This window comes from Rhipicephalus microplus, chromosome 6, assembly GCF_043290135.1.
Source record: "Rhipicephalus microplus isolate Deutch F79 chromosome 6, USDA_Rmic, whole genome shotgun sequence".
Taxonomy (NCBI): Eukaryota; Metazoa; Arthropoda; class Arachnida; order Ixodida; family Ixodidae; genus Rhipicephalus; species Rhipicephalus microplus.
The window spans coordinates 74,535,999-74,552,827 of NC_134705.1; the positions used below are offsets into that span (position 1 = coordinate 74,535,999).

Here is a 16,829-nt window from a genome sequence, read left to right on the forward strand (position 1 = left end):
TCAACCCCCAGGATCCCCTTTTCCTTGGTCGCGGCTAAGCCATGCACGGTGACGCGTGGGAGGGAGTCGAACTCTCCCCGTTGGCGTAGGTCCATGGTGTTGCCACACACCAAACGCCTGCTTGCGCGGACCCCCCTGCGGAAATACATACTAAACATCGGAATAAAATACATAACGGAATAACAAGAAAAAAGATACAATGTCAAAAGCTCATAATTCAAATCGGACACACTGTATTAGGTTCATAAAAGGATGGATTGGTGTTACAGCACACAATATTATCTAGTCTATTCCAATGGTGCATAGCTGGCAGGAAAAGGAAATTTTCGATGCTGCTAGTGTAATTGCCTACGCGCGTTGCCGCAGCTAAGATTATCGACAGTCGATTACTGAAGTTCCAGTTTATATTTCCCAACCACAGGTTTGGCCAAATGAAGTGTTTTATTTTTGACACACCATCTCTGTCTTCGTCAACGTCACGGCCGCGTGGCCATATTTTGTTTGTCTCTGTATAAGCTGTTCGCGAAACGAAAATATCTACAGAAGCGACAAGTGCATTAACCAAGATGTCTCTTTCTTTTGCTTTTAAAGAATGAGTTACTGCTCTAGGGCAGCGCAACTGCTTGACAGCAGCAACTGGTCATGTGAAAGCACTTAACAAAAATAGCCAAACTTGTCTGCTGCGACAGACCAGGAACGTCAACGTCCTCCAGGCTTTTAAGGTCAAGACAAGTTCTCTTTTTTATTTATCCCGATATATATAGGAGAAATATGAACGCGCCGGAGTATTGTACTTTATTAGGTGTAATAAAATACGCGTCCGCTAAAAGGCATGGCATCGCTTAGATTAGGCATAGCCATCATGCTTGTTGTCTCAGCCGCTGCTAAAGCACACTCGTTCAAGTACAAAGAATTACGTGAGGGTTGCAACAACACTGACCTCAAAAGGGTGAGTTGTCTCAATCTGATAGGTTACTACAGACATACCCTCTAGTTAAATTTACTTGTAGCCACATCTCAAATTAGGAATAGCAATTTTTTGTGCTTTTCAATTTTAAGCGACTCATTAGTAATTACACCATAATAAAACATTTATACTGCCTCATGAATTAGCTCATATTTCCTATTATTTACGCTAATTCAGCACAAATAAAACAAGCTCAAATAAAACCGCGAAGTAAAAATGCATCCTATTTATCATTTTTTCAACTTGTTTAGTTTGCGCTAACTCAGCGTAGCGATGGCCCACAAAATTAAGACTATATTCGTGGTCAGAGATACAGAGAATGTTTTTGGAAAATAAGGAATTTTGAAAATCACTGGGGGCAACTTTTGTTGAACTAGCTCATGAGCTTCATTTCCGCAATAAGTTGACATTCTGTACAAGTGCAGTGCACGATGAAGGAACTAACAGATGTCTCAACTACGATCAAGAATTTTTTTTCCTGCTTAGCTTTTTGAGCTCCACGTCTTCCACGTTGAGCTCACGTGTCACGGTTCATTGTCTACCACGTGTTTATTAAGTCGCTCTCATGTGTTTTTGTTTTATTGTTAGAGTAATAATATGGACACTCTAGGCACTTTTTTAAATTTATTTATTCGCCTATAGCGCTCCCCTTTGTGGGTGAAACATATAATTCTCTTGCAAAGAACGTTTGTGTTTCAACAACATAATTCTAGAGCATCTACTTGCTTGGCCTATATATACACGACCACAGGAAAAGAGCAAAACATTCGCGATGCTCTTCCTGCACTGGCACTGTACAGGAATTACGTGTTTGAACCCCCAGCCTTCTTTTGATGCTCCTGACACGTGCTTTTTAAAGGGCCCATCAACAGGATGCGCCTTATTTTTACATCCCCCAAACAAGGTCGCGCATCTTTTCTATGCCTGACCAACCTCCTTCCACTCGCAGTGATGTCAACTCGGTGATCAGCGACGTTGACTACATTACTGTTGTTGAGACCTGATTCAGATTAATCGACAAGCTGCGTGCTACGTCACATCGCCGATCACCGAGTTGACGTCACTGCGCGTTGAGGAAGGTTGGTCACACGCAGGAAAAGTGCGCGAGCGCTTCCTGCGGGCTTCCAAACCGGTTGACTGGCCCTTTAAGCTTCCTTTCAACCATCCCACGTACCTTATTTCACTTGTAAGATGACGAAAGTGCAGGAAGGGTATCATGTATCCTTTGCCGTTTTCCTGTGGCCGTGTATTAATAGGACAAACAAGTAGATGCATCGACATTAGGTTGTTGGAACACAGACCTCCTTTGCAAGGGAATGTATGCTCACATGTGTCCCAGCATGTTCCGCAGTACCATTGCGCACCCATCTTTCATGATGCAATAGTCTTAGCAACACAGAGATCTAACTACGCGAGAAAGAAGTGAAGCATATAATATAAAAAAGGGTCGAAAGATGCATCAGCATGCCTTCTTTAGCTCTACATGATAGCGAGGATAGGTTATTAGCACGATATCTGAAACTTTATGCTGTTAGAGAGTACGCATGGGATGAGTGAAAGTTTTTTTTTCATTGTTCAAAATGTCAGCTGATCTGTCGTTTTCTTGCCTTAGTGTGGTCACATGGGTGTGAAAGTTGAGGTATCCTTTTCCGTTCATGTTTTGCAATAAAAAATAAACTGCGAGTCAGTGCTGTGGTTCATCCCCCCTTCTATTCTTTTGATATGTTGATATGTGTGTTTTTACGTCGCAAAACAACCCAATGATTATGAGAGACGCCACAGTGGAGGGCTCCGGAAATTTAGACCACCTGGGGTTCCCCAACGTGCACCCAAAGTCAGCACTGCAGCCTACAACATTTTCGCTTCCATCGAAAACGCAGCAGCCGCAGCCGGGATTGCATCCGCGACCTGCGGATCATCAGCCGATTACCTTAGCCACTAAACCACTGCTGCAGGGCCCTCTTCCTCTCTTGTGTCTGCGTAGTCGTACGCTGTTTCAAAACATGTTCAAGTACTAACACCAACTGGCCCAGCTTTCAGCCCTTCTGTGGGAACATTTTATAAGCGGATGGTCAGTCGTAAAGGTAGGATCGAACGACACTAAGTCTTTCGCTGCTTGAGTCAATGTGAATTTCTGTTTCGGCTTGCTCCTCAGAATGTGAAAGTACGATTCACAGCTAACGGCGTCGGTTGAACATCTCGTCTGCTTCAATTTTGTGGGGTATTAAATTGAAGTCGACGACACATTTCACCAGTACTGTCAGTGGCGCTGAAACACTGTAAAAGCTCATGATGAATGTCGATAATGGACATTGCCCTCTTGACTATGGACCGATGGAAGTTTGCGATGGTCGTATTCTTCTGTAGGTATAGATGAACTTCACATTGGTTAATTATGTGTCGCAGAGAAAATAGGTTAACATAGCACCGACTATGTTAGGTTATCATTGTACCTACTACTAAGCAGTCGTTGTATAGCCGAAGAAGCAGTACATGGTCTTTTCTTGCACATGCGAGGAAAAACTCGGGTTGACGAGGAAAGGGGCCTTACGAGCTTGCTTCGTCTTAGTTAGGTTCAATCGCTTAACTGTCATGCCTTTCCTGGCGCGCATGTTGTTGCTGATACTTGCGAGCATGGCCGCCGCTTTGCCTACATCAAGCTTGGCTATTACACTTGCGCAGCGAATCTCGCGGTGTAATAGGCATGTTGGCCTCCAATTTCACAAATATGTCTTTGCATGTCTCTACGCTGAAAAAATAACGCTGGAGCAATATGATATGGAGACGTCGTCGTCGAGCATATTGAAAGCGTGGTTTCCTGGCATCATCTTAAACCGTTTATTCATAAAATAGGATTAACGACAAGGATATAAGGGTGGTGACGGCAACCGTGGTGACTTCATATGTCCATGTCGAGAAAGCCAGCTCTCTAGCAATACTCTGAGACTACGAAGCTCGCGGGATACGTACGGTTAAGTGGTGACTTGCTGTGCAGATTACTGCCGGCGTTCCTGACTCACCTTCAGGTGTCCGGATTTCGGGAACTTCTTTCCTTTTTTTTATTTTGTAGCGAGGTTCCACCAATCACCCAGTACTCTGCACATCGATGTCGAAAGTTCGTCTTCTTGCGCTACGTTTAGACCTAGGCGCCAAATTACGGCTACAGCGATTTATTCACTGCTACTACCTGGCGAAATGAGGTCTCTCCACGGCAAATGTTTTACATGAGAGTTCCATTTTGCAGCTGGTGTGCTTTGAACATTTTTTCGAAGCGTTATCAACGTCGGCAGAGGACCTTCAGTATTGTGACGAACAGCAACCACTGCTCCATGGGTTATCTTTAGTTTCACGAATATGGCTAAGTGACAAGCCATGTGACAATGGGTTAATGCTGGCTTTGCGCAGACAGGTAGCGCCCTGGGTGGGGATGAAAGCGACAAACTTCGAGTAAATACCATATAAGCTTTGTGCCCAAGTTAGGGCGCGGTCATGGTGCGTGCGTGTGAAACAGTATGGAGGTATTAGCGATGCATATCAACCGAGACTGAAATGTGGGTCTAGGCGAATTCTGAGGTTGTGCACCATGATATTTGTGATAAAAAGGGCGTTCTTATTTGGATTGTTTACTTTTTACACCACTAAATTTTTTTCTTAAAAGTTCGAAATAACTTATCAAAAGCATTCCACAAATGCCTCAATTCCACATTCCGCAAACGTTTCAGGGCCGCTTTATTGCCAAGGAACGTAAACACCGCATACACTGGCGCTTGTTAGCGTCAATGTATATATACTCTAGATTGAGGATTGATGCGAAATTTGTATTAGTTGTAATCAGCCAACACATAGGAGACATTCCATCAGACCAAAGTTTTACAAAGTGGTCCACTTTTAAGAAGTGCAATAAAATCGAACTCTCTTGGTGCCAAAACACCAAGAGGCGAGCCTCATCACTGGACTCTATTTCAATAAACTGAGCGTTGCGAACAATGTCAATCACCGATAATCTCCCTTGTTCTAAAAAAGTTCCCGCTTCACATTAGCAGGCCTTCAATAGCCCCACTCTAGGTAACATGTAAGGTATTGAATCAATTTGTTGTATGACAGTTAATCACGTAAACAGCAGGGCGTCTTGAATAGTGGAGTTTTGCTTAATAAAGTGATTCTTTTACAACAAGATAGTGAAGGTCATCACTAGAAGGGCGTATGATCTTTTATTTGAAGTTCTCACCAGTTCGTAATGCTAGGGTGCCTTCACTGGACCGGCCTGTTGTCTTTTACTTGAAGTTTTGACAATTACGGCATGCCCGCAACCATCAATAGAACAGCTTATACTGTTGTAGTGATAGTAGTGATATTTCAGCGTGGCGAAGTGGTTCATACATAGCGAACAAGAGCACAAACATTTTCATTTGCCATGCAAGGGCTTGGTCAAATCTCATAAAATTGTGCGCAAACATGAGATGCGTGATATGAAATCATATGATGTGACATCATACTATAGATGTGCCTAAGATGATTTTTGCTTAGTGAAAGTGCCCTTTTCATGGAGGCTTCAGTTATCTTTATTTTTCTGCACGCTTCACGGATTACCTAACAAATAGGGTACACTTGGGCACAGATGTATTATATGACTAACAGCACACGTCTCTATTTTTGTACAATAATCCCGTGTAATGTATACTTGGCGGAATATAGTCTCAGCTTTTGTTTAAACTTTCATGATAGGCACAAACGAATCTAAGTGGTCAATTCTCCCACAGTTTTGGAACACGACAAAACCGATATGGACTCACACTACAGCGAAAGTTTCTGAAAATGACTTTTCCTGCCTCGTGGACATGAAGATCAATGAAAATGGCTCCTACATGATATTTAACAGGTTGTTCTATACTGCTAACAGAACGTAAGTTATTGAATTATTAATCGCGCGTGGCATAATAACTGAGTTGCCTGGCGTCACAACAAACAATATCAAACTATTATGTTCTAGGGAGAAAAATACTCTCCCTCTGAAAGGCCTCTTTTCTCCAGGAAACACTTTCGACCAACCAGCCATGCTTCTGTACCATACAAGTAAGTTCTTGCTATGACAGGCTCCACTTGACTTGACATCTTCAAGCTCATCTCTAAGTATATGTTCGTGGCGAACTTTAGATTGTGCTACTAACAGCGACCACTTGCCTATTAGTTTTGTACTCAACTTTCCTATAATACTTGTTGCCGAAAAGGTTGGCTTATTCCTCAACTATAGAAAATTAGAAAAAGATTGAGGGCTACTTTTGATCGCCGCAAGAACATGCAAGGTGACATAGGGGTCATGAGTCTGTGTGCAGTGTTAAAAATATCAGTAAAAGACGCAACTTTTAAATTAAACTCGGCCACAAGAGGTTCTTTTAGTCCATGGTGGACTGAGGAGTACATGAATAGCTATAAAAAACTGAAAGCTGCATGGAAACAGCTGCTGGTCAACCAATGTCCGAAATATTGGTGTGAGTATTAATCCGCAGCAGCAGAATCCAAACGCACAGTCAGTACAGCAAAATAGGGCTATAATATGAAAAGATATCATTATCTTTCTAGGGCTAAAAAGAAAAAAAAGTGCTCTTCAGATTTTTAAAACCGCAAAAGATGTTACCACCCCCTGAAAATATTGACTCCTCCATTATTTCCCCCAGTGAACTCTCTGATTTAGTAGAAACTATTGCGAAAGGGCTCCAAGGTAGATTTATGTCATCTATACCACTGCACATTGTGAACCTCATGGCGGGCGAGAATTTCGAGGAGGTTACTTTACATGAGCTGGCAGAAATAATAAGCCACTTATCTCCTTCAGCACCTGGACCAGACGGTGTAACAAATTCAATGATAAAAGTAATATTCGAGATTTCTCCAACTGAAGTACTTAATCTGGTGAACTTTTCTTTCACAAAAGCTTCGATACCTGCTGTATAACGTAGTTCAACTTCTTAAAAAGCAGAAAACAAAATTTGTTTTAGACAATGTAAGGCCGTTATCACTCACGTCTAATCTGTTTAGGCTAATTGAAAAAGTTTTGAATACACGGGTAATAAAATATATTCATAACAACGCAATCTTAAACCCCAGTCGAATTGGTTTTAGAGGTGGTTGCTCAATGCGCATGTTCATTTAGAGAGCCGAATACAACTGGCTAGGCGTCGGCGCCAATACTGTGCGTTAGTTACTCTAGAATTGGCTAAAGCGTACGATAGGGTTGAGCATTCAATTATATTAAAACAGATGGAATATTACCACTTTCCCAACTACATCACTTCGTGGATGTCGGAGTTTTGAAGGGGTAGAGAACATTACTGCTTTAAAAATGGGTACTCCTCGAATAGATATAAGCAGACACGTGGCGGGCCTCGGGGCTGTCCTGTCGACAGTTTTATTTAACACCTTCTTAAGCTCCATTCCATCAACTATGGATATTCAGTTATATGAGTAGGCGGACGATATCGCTTTCTTTGCAAGTAATACCAACACTTATTCTCTGTACCAGAGTCTACAAAATTATCTCAATATGATGTAAAGATGGCTCTAAACCATTCATATGACCCTGAACGTAAAGAAAAGTGCGCTTTTTGCATTTTCTTTTCTGCAGCCTGTCAATATCTCGTTAATATATAGTAATTAGCTCAAGCCACAGGCAAATCCTCTTAAATATTTGGGCGTCTTATATAATGACACATTAAATTAAATAAGCCATATGGATGATGTGTACTCCAAGGCAACACGGGCCATGGGGTGGCTACGGAAGCTCGCAAACCGTAAAGCAAGTTTAAAAAGAGATGCGCTAATAATGATATATAAACTTTATGTGTAGCCTATCATGGAATTTCAGATGTGTATTATTTTCTGGCAGTGCAGCTTATAAAATTAGACCTATAATACTGCTGAAAAGAGAAGCGTTGCGTTTGTGTCCGGGTCTCCCAAAGTTCGTTGCGAATAACGTGTTGTATATGGAAGCTCGCCTACCTTTCCTGCTAAATAGGTTTAAAATTCTTAGTGTACAAGCATTCCTAAAGATATACAGTTCACACCAAAGGCGCTCATTTTACGTTTTCACTCAAGAACCGTCTTTCTTTTTGAAAACACACTGGTCACGACTGCACACCCTGGAAATAATATTTGCGCAAGCGATGCTACAGCAACTGAATGTAAAAATAAACATATTGGCCCAATACACAACCTAAAGTCAATGCTTAGCATACAATTTGATAATATATTTCCTCATAACGCGAAACATTTGGGCCTAGGTACTTATATGACCAGTTACAGATTATCTAGATCGCCTATAGATAAGCAATATCATTGCGACTGATGCATCTGTGTCGAAAGAAAAGGCTGGGGTTGGCATCTTCTCTCTTTCTTTTGACAGGTCCTTTTCGCTTCGACTCCGAGAATATACCCCTGTATTCTTTGCAGAAATATATGCTATTGTTCTTGCCCTACGCAAATTGCCCTCAAGTGAATCATCAGCAGTTATCATTACATATTCGTTATCACCATGTAATGCACTTTCTGCGGCAGCAAATTCAGAGCTGATGAATACGTTTCGGCATTTAGTAGCAAAAAACGTAAAAAAACTGCATTTCCTATGGGTACCAGGCCACCGTAGATTATATTTGAACGAAATGGCAGACTATTCAGCAGCAGTATCCCTGAGTGGGCCCACCATCCAAGTTTTGCCAGATGCGGCTTATGTGACAACGCTAAGGTTCTGAAATGCTTCTTAACAATGGGGAACAGGTAATTTGGATAAATCTGAAGATTTCGAGCATTCAAGGTATTGCTGGAATAAACAGTGGTGTGTATCTCGCCAGTTAAGGGAATCTTATACAAGATTGCTCCGTACAGTTCCACAAATAAATTATTACCTTAACAAAGCTCGACTCAATACGTCACTGCTGTGCATTTTTGCAACGAAATTGAAACAATTGAACATTTCTCTTTATTCTTTCGTCGTTACTCCTATCAGAGAAAAATATTTTCAGTAGCCCCTTTACAAAAGCAAGGAATACAAGTAAATGTACCAATACTTTTATCACTTGGCGGCACTTCATTTGGTTCCTGCCACAGGGATATATGCTCCACTGTGTTTGACTACATCAATGCAACTAAAAGATTACAATGCTAGTGAACCATAACCTTTTCATATTTTTAGTTTATAATTCGTAGCGATATCTGTCAGAAACAAGAGATGGTTTGACCACTTGCTCAGCAAACATTTTGTTTATTGGCAGTATTATCTGTAAACTACTTTTTAAGATTGGCTTTAATTTCGTTTTAGTTTCACTTAAGTATCCTGCCGCCCGGTTCTAGGCCCATCTCCCTCTGTGGGTGAGCGCCATACATCTGAGGTCATCAGCATCAGCATCGAGAGCCAGGTACGACTGACGCATCGTCCTAGATCTAGCTACACGGTGGTTTAAGAAACCTCCCAGTACTTGTGATTCATCGTGACAATATGTATACGAAAACATTATTAGATTTTTCAGACCATCCCGCTAGGTGCTAATGAGATAGTGTGTACTACTCTCTATGATCACTAAAGCAAACAGACTCACAAGGTTCCTCGTGAACTTGACTAAAATTACTCGAAGGTGAAAGCCATCTTGCTCTAGTTCTTCAGAGAACACAATGTCACACTCTTTTGTCAAGGTTCTGTTAAGGTGACAATAATCGACGCAGAAATTGAGGTCTGCGTCTTTTTTCGTCCCAACAATGCGAAAGGTGCCCGCGGGCTCTTCAACAGCCGAGTGAGGTCGCATAACATTTCGTCGACTTGTTTCGTCACGGCTTCGCGTTCGTTACTCGAAACTCGGTGTGGGCTCTGGCGAATTATTCGCGCACTTTATCCTGATATAATGCAATAATTATTGAGTGGGGTCTGTCGAGTTTTCGACGATGACGAGAAGCAGTCTTGGAATTCCCAGAGCAGAGCTCGGAGTTCATCTTGCGTGCACTCCGGAAGGCTCGGGTTGAAGTTGCAATTTTGTTGGCGACGTTAATTCGTCGAAGCAGGTTTGGTAGCATAGGAAATGGCGAAGAAATTGCTGGTGGTCACGAATTCTTCTATGTTGGCAACCTTCGTATCATTTATGAGTTGCCTGCTCAGTGGAAGTTACCGTCATGCATCATTTACACGTGTAATGAGCCAATAACAAACACCTCAGAAAGGAGCGCCACACCGTTCCTTATTCGCTACCTTCTAAGCGTTTCCCCGCAGGGGCGCCTGAGAAAGCAGGCGTCTGGTGTGTAGCGACACCACGGACCCGAGTTAACGGGGTAGTTATGACTCCCTCCCACGCCTAGCCGTGCGTGGCTGAGCCAGGTCCGGGAAAAGGGGATTCCGGGGGTTGTGCTGATGCCGGGTGATTGGACCTTTAAAGCCCCCCGACACAGGCAACACACCCCTTTGGGCCCGGCTTCACGTAGATGCACCCCTGAGCTGACCCACCCAGGGGAAATTGGCAGTCGCCTTTTCCTATCCTTCTCTCCCTACATCTTCGTGTTTATCTCTCAATTTTTATCTGTCCTCTATTCTACTCTCTTCCATATACTTCCAAACTTCCTGGCGGCTAGGGTTAACCCTGAGAAAATAGCCTACCTTGGTCTGGGCGCATTGGGTTATAGTAGCGTTGTACGGCTGGCGTCTGCAGGTTTTAGCATCCGCAAACTTGTAGCGTCCCCTCGTTGGGCTCCGTGGTCGGTGGCCGCCAACGCTTCTGAAGAAAATTAAACAGGCATGCATAGAGGTTTTCCCTTGTTAAGTGATCGTACCGCCTTAAAGCGCGTACGCACCGAAGACATTTGTTTTTTCAACCGTTCAAATGAAAACTTCCCCTATTTTCATGTCATACATAGAAAAGTAGCAAGCAAGCCAGAACTGTATCCCCCTTTGTTGTAGCCAGTTGTCTTACAGAAACTCTTGGGGCCGGGTACAAAGTTACAAAGATGGGCAGTCGAAACTTCCTCCTCGAAGTTCAAGAAATAGAACAGTTTGAGCAGTTACACAATCTTTCAACTTTTGGTGACACTCCGATCACTGTAACACCACACAAATCAATGAACACAATTCGGGAAGTGGTATCTAACGCTAATTTGCTTGGCCTGATCAAAGTGGAACTTCTGGAAGGGTGGAAGAGTCAGAATGTTACCAATGTACATAGGATCATCATCAGAAGGAAGAACAAGGAAACACCAACAAAACACCTAATTCTTAGGTTCGCTTACAGCAATCTGCCAGAAACTATTCAAACTAGGTACACATAAACTTCGATCAGGCCCCATATAGCTAACCCACGCCGTTACTTTAAATGCAATAGGTAGTGCCACGGCTCACAAAGCTGTTGTGGTCAGCAAACTTGTGCACAATGCGGAGTGTCAATCACAATTCTGCCAACTGCAAAGAACCGTCACACTGTGGCGAAACAGTTCACATTGTGTGAACTGTGGCGAAAATCATGTGGCATACTCGTGGTCTTCTTCATTTCGGAAAAAAGAAAAAGAGATCATCACATTCAAGATTAAAGAAAACATCACATTCAAAGAAGCAAAAAGAAGAGTGCCAGCATTTTATGGCACCACATATGCTGATGCGGCACGTCAGGGGGCAACGCCACACTAGCCCTCGCAACTCCTTTGGCCAGCGCAAAGCGAGCCGTCGGCTGTGGTGCCTGCCCCCAAGGCGGCAGTAGTTAAGTCTACTCCGCCTCCTAGCAAATCGAGACCGGAGACTTCAGGGTTCTCTCGTCTCAAGGCTTAACCTCACCAGGTGAGGCATAAATCCAAACCACCAGCTCGCACGTGCGGGCATCCAGTGCCTGAGGCAATGGATACAATGGTATCCTTGGTGCCGAAAGAGCAGCGCGGCTCCTTGGAGCGCGCCAAGAAAAATAAGATTCCGTGAATGGGGCCAGACGACCGTACTGCCACCTGTATTAGCAAGTTCACTCCAACATAGCATACTCTCTGTACCCACAGCAGCACCTCTTTTTGATATGCAGACAGAAATAATGCTGTGTAACATCCGAGGCCTTCTTCAAAACCTCGATGGCTAGCAAGAGCTCCTCAATGAACACAATCCTAGAGTGCTGTTTGTACAAGAAATACACCTAAAACGAACGCACACGAATGTTTTACGTCACTACATAATCTTCCGAAAGGATAGAAATGATGCCATGCCTCATCCGATGGTGTATCTGTTATAGTTAGTAAAAGGAACATGTACACAATTACCCCTTCAAGCTTCCCTCAAGGCCTTGCCTGTCCGAGCAGCTATTCTAAGCAAACTCGTAACCGTCTGCTCTTTGTACATACCTCCGCACCACCGCCTTGAAAAACAGGAATTCCAGTCTTTAATAGACCAACTACCTGTACCTTATTTGGTCCTTGAGGACCTGAACGCACATAGCGGTCTATGGGGTGATTCTCGCTGTGATGCATGAGGTCGTCTTATTGAACAGTTTCTCTTCTCTTCCGGTGCCTGTCTGTTAAATAGGAAGCAACCAACGTACTATAACATCGTCAACAAAACATACTCGTCTATAGACCTCAGTATCGTATCTCCTCCTCTTCTGCCCCTACTGGAATTAAAAGTCATAAATAATCCATATGGAAGTGACCTCTTTCCTTTATTTTTAGCACACCAACATTTTACAAATGTCCTCCACATGTTCCATAATAGCTGGTAAACAAGCCGACTGAGAAGAACTTCATAACATTACTCACTTAAGTTGGACTGACATTGGTGGGTTAGGCGTAGATGAAGCTGTGCAACACTTCACAGCTTTTCTTACTGACGCAGCAGCCAAGTGCATCCCGGAAACACCTGGACTGCCAGGCAAGCGACCCGTACCATGTTGGAACATTGAATGTTGAAATGCGCGAAAGGAGCAGAACAGGGCATGGAGGTTGCTGCGGAACTCACCAACAGCGAAAAACTTTGACAGCTTTAAAAAAATAAAACCTCATGACAGAATAACGCGTCGGCAAACCAGAAAAGAAAGTTGGCACAAGTTTTTACAGTTATCAACTCGTATAAACAGGAGGCTAGAATCTGGAAAATGGTTAGTAGGGTAGCAGGAAGGCAAATACACTCACTCCCACTCGTAAAGACACAGGGTGACAGCCTAGAAGATCAGGCGAACTTTCTCGGCGCACATTTCGAACGAGTGTCCAGCTCGTCAAACTATACTCACGCTTTACAAAAACATAAAACAAGAATTGAGAAGCAGACACTAGAACACAAATATACCAAACACGAAGCATACCACCACGGTTTCGGCTTGGCTGAGCTCGAGACATCACTAAACTGCTGTAGTGTTTCCGTGCCAGGTTCTGATCGAGTGGTGTACGATATGTTAAAAAGCCTGCCAATCGAAACGCAAAAAACCTTACTTTCATTGTACAATGCTATCTGGTTTTCTGGCGCTATCCCTGCTTCCTGGAAAGAGGCTCTTATTATTATCATCTTGAAAGAGGGCAAGGACCCTTGTTCAGTTTCGAGTTATAGGCCTATTGCACTTACGAGCTGCTTGTGCAAGCTGTTCGAAAAAAAGTTGATAAACTGGCGACTTGAACATTTGCTTGAAACCAGCAATTTGCTCGACCCATTTCACAGTGGGTTTCGAGAGGGTAGGTCCACCACCGACCACCTTGTTCGTATCGAGGCACAGATCCGAGATGCTTTTGTTTACAAGCAATACTTCCTTTCTGTGTTCCTCAACATCGAAAGGCATATGATACAACATGGCGCTTTGGAATATTAAGAGATCTGTCCCACTTTGGCGTGCATGGCAGAATGTTTACTACAATCGAAAGTTACTTGTCTAACCGGACATTCCACGTTCGAGTAGGCAGCGTTCTTTCGCAAACATTTGTCCAAAAAACAGGCGTGCCACAAGGTAGTGAACTTATTGCACACTTTTTATTATCAAAATGAATTCCTTGCGCTTGTCCATCCCTCACAATATCTTTATTGTGCATATATCGAGACGTCCAGCTTGGTTTCAAATCTTCTTATCTGGCCATGTATGAGCGGCAGGTTTAGCTTGGTTTGAACAAAGTATGCAATTTGGCAGAGGAAAACGCGTGGTTCCGACTGAATGCACAGAAAAGCACGTGTGTCTTGTTTTCCAGGAAGAGAGGCATTCATTCCGAACACGATATTCAACTGCATGGGCAACGTCTTTCTTTTAATTCCGAACACGAATTCTTAGCCCTAATATTGGACACCAAGCTAACCTTCATACAACACATCAAATATTTAAAGAACCAAGTGCATAAAAGCTATGAACATTCTAAAAGTGTTGTTACGCACCACATGGGGAAGTGACAAGAAGTGTTGAATGAATTTGTACAAAAGCCTCATACGTCCCCGCCTAGACTATGGGAAAATTGCGTATCATTCTGCGACACCTACTGCCCTTAAAATGATTGACCATGTTCATCATCTAAGAATCCGTATTTCTACGGGTGCTTTCCGCACTAGCCCCATGGAAAGCTTGTACGTGGAATCAAATGAATGGTTGCCTCACCTACAGAAATGTTACATGTTACACTGTGAAATATTATCTTAATGTTAATGCAGACAAGGATCATTCATAACCTTCCTCAATTATTGACATGTCAAGCCTTGCAGTGTTTGAGAAACGACCTTCTATGAGACAGCCTTACTCAGTCCGTGTGAGGGGCCTACCAAAAGAAACCGGTATGCCACTTAAAGACCGTTTGATGGCTCCCGCAGCATGCCTGCCACCGTCGATATGGCAGGCGATAGATTGCGACGTGTCTTTTTTTGGAAGCTACGAAGCATACACCTATTGCACATATCCAGACACACTTCTTAGAACTACAACAGAAATAAACATGTCCCGAGTTCTTTACGGATGCTTCAAAGTCCGACACTTCTGTCTCGTACACAGCCGTCGGCCCATCCTTTTCGGAAGCCAGCGTTCTGCACTCTGATTCAAGCATTTACACCGGCGAAGCTTATGCGGTACTTGCGGTCATCAAACACATAAACAAATAAAGAACAGAAGGCAATAATATATACAGATTTCCTAAGCGTAGCAAAGACTCTGATCTTAAGAAGCACAAAAACCCTGTCCTTGTCTCGCTTTATTCGCTGTTATGCAAAGTCTACTCATCTGAGAAGCATGTTGTAGTCTGCTGGGTGCCAGGACACCGCGAAATACAAGGTAACGATCTGGTGGACCAGCTAGCTGGATCCGCCAACAAAGCCGCTTCCAATACATCGATACCAGTTCCTGCACTCGACTTGAAACCTTTTCTAAAACGAAGGCTCAGGGGCTACTGGCAGTGCACATAGGACACACACAGGTAATAAATTGCATGTCATCAAGCCGCAACTTGGTCATTGGCCGCCAGTATCAAAATCACGCCACACAGAAGTAATCCTTACAAGGTTAAGAACAGGACATACACACACAACACCTTCATTTCTTTTGTCTTGGGGCGATCCACCTTTGTGTGATAGATATGAAGAAGCCCTCACCATACTTCAAATTCTAATCCAGTGTAAAGAATTAGACCCGCTCAGAAGACAACACTTTCCGTTACTCTACCGACAACAGATAACACACCATCCTGTAATATTCGTTGGTAGGGAACCAATTTTTACACATAAATCATTGTTAGCTTTCTTAAGGGAAGTCCGTACTTTTCATAACATATACCCGGGCATACCGTAGCACAACCTCTCTTGAGAGGTCTCCGCTGCGGTGGATACACTCAACAAAGCACTTGCCTGACAGCCCTTGGACACAAGCGCGTGAACGAAGGAGGCACCTGTGCTAATGCCATACATGTCCACCATCGATTTTATTATCCATTAACACCACACCTTTCAAGGCATGGTCATCATTTTATTACACTTTCAGTCAGGTGCCGGATAACGAACGGCACATGGGCGGCGCGCTCCTGCCTACTGACTAAAATTTTGTCTATAGGGAGACCAGCAATAAAAAATACCCTGAACATCCGCGCCGCGCGGAAGTGGAAGTCACGCATAAAGCCGGTAAGAGCAGGCGCAAGAAGGAAAAAAAGAAAAAAAAAGAGAGCCGCTCTCTTCAACGCGCCAGCCTGGCGCCAGGAGCCGGCGTCAACTTACGCAGAGCCCTCCAGCCAGCCACAAGCGCGAGCGTGGGGAAAAAAAAAAGAGAAAGAAATGCCCCCCGTGCCTCCCCTTGCTGTCGGCACGTCAGCTGGGCACTCGGCGCCGGCGTCACGTTCGCCGTGCCGTGGCATTTGTGCGTCGTCGTTTCGTGCCGCTGTCTTGTGATGGTCGTTTTTCTACAAGATTGTCTGGGGCGGAAACACTTTCCATTGCTATATGCACGCTTTATTCAAGATATCATACATCTCTCTGCATTTGGGCATACACTGGGATGTGCAGTCCCATTGTTGCTCTTTCAACCTCAATAAAAGAGTTCAAACAACTTTCCGTTCATCAGTTGTCGAGGTATGACACTGTGTCATGCACTAAATAAAACAGTACTAGTGCACGCACGACAGCTTACTAAAAACACTTGCCTATGTATGTTGATGCTCATGTTCTACGAAACAAGTTGAACTGGTGATTTTAGTAAAGCATGGCAAAAAAGAAACAAACCGAAGGCCGAGAGACAGAAAAAGATCAAAATTGAAAATCGTTTGGTCGATGTTTGATTAGTGGTTGCGTAATTTGATGATGAACATCACGTACAGAAGTCAGGTGCAGTAGCCAGCAGGAGAGCCCCACCGCGGTGGTCTTGGGGCTGAGGTACTCGGCTGCTGACCCGCAGGTCACGCGTTTGAATTCAAGCTGCGGCGGCTG

General features: G+C 43.6%; 1 protein-coding gene across 1 annotated transcript in view; it reads left to right on the forward strand.

Annotated features, from left to right (window-relative positions):
* The first annotated feature begins 807 nt into the window (after positions 1-807).
* Positions 808-16,829, forward strand: part of LOC119167596 (uncharacterized) — a 66,167-nt gene continuing 50,145 nt past the window's right edge. Inside the window, exons 1-3 of the mRNA XM_075866074.1 lie at positions 808-949; positions 5,728-5,870; positions 5,958-6,040. Coding sequence (XP_075722189.1) covers positions 833-949; positions 5,728-5,870; positions 5,958-6,040 — 343 coding nt within the window. The 5' untranslated portion in view covers positions 808-832. The remainder of the gene's footprint in view (positions 950-5,727; positions 5,871-5,957; positions 6,041-16,829) is intronic.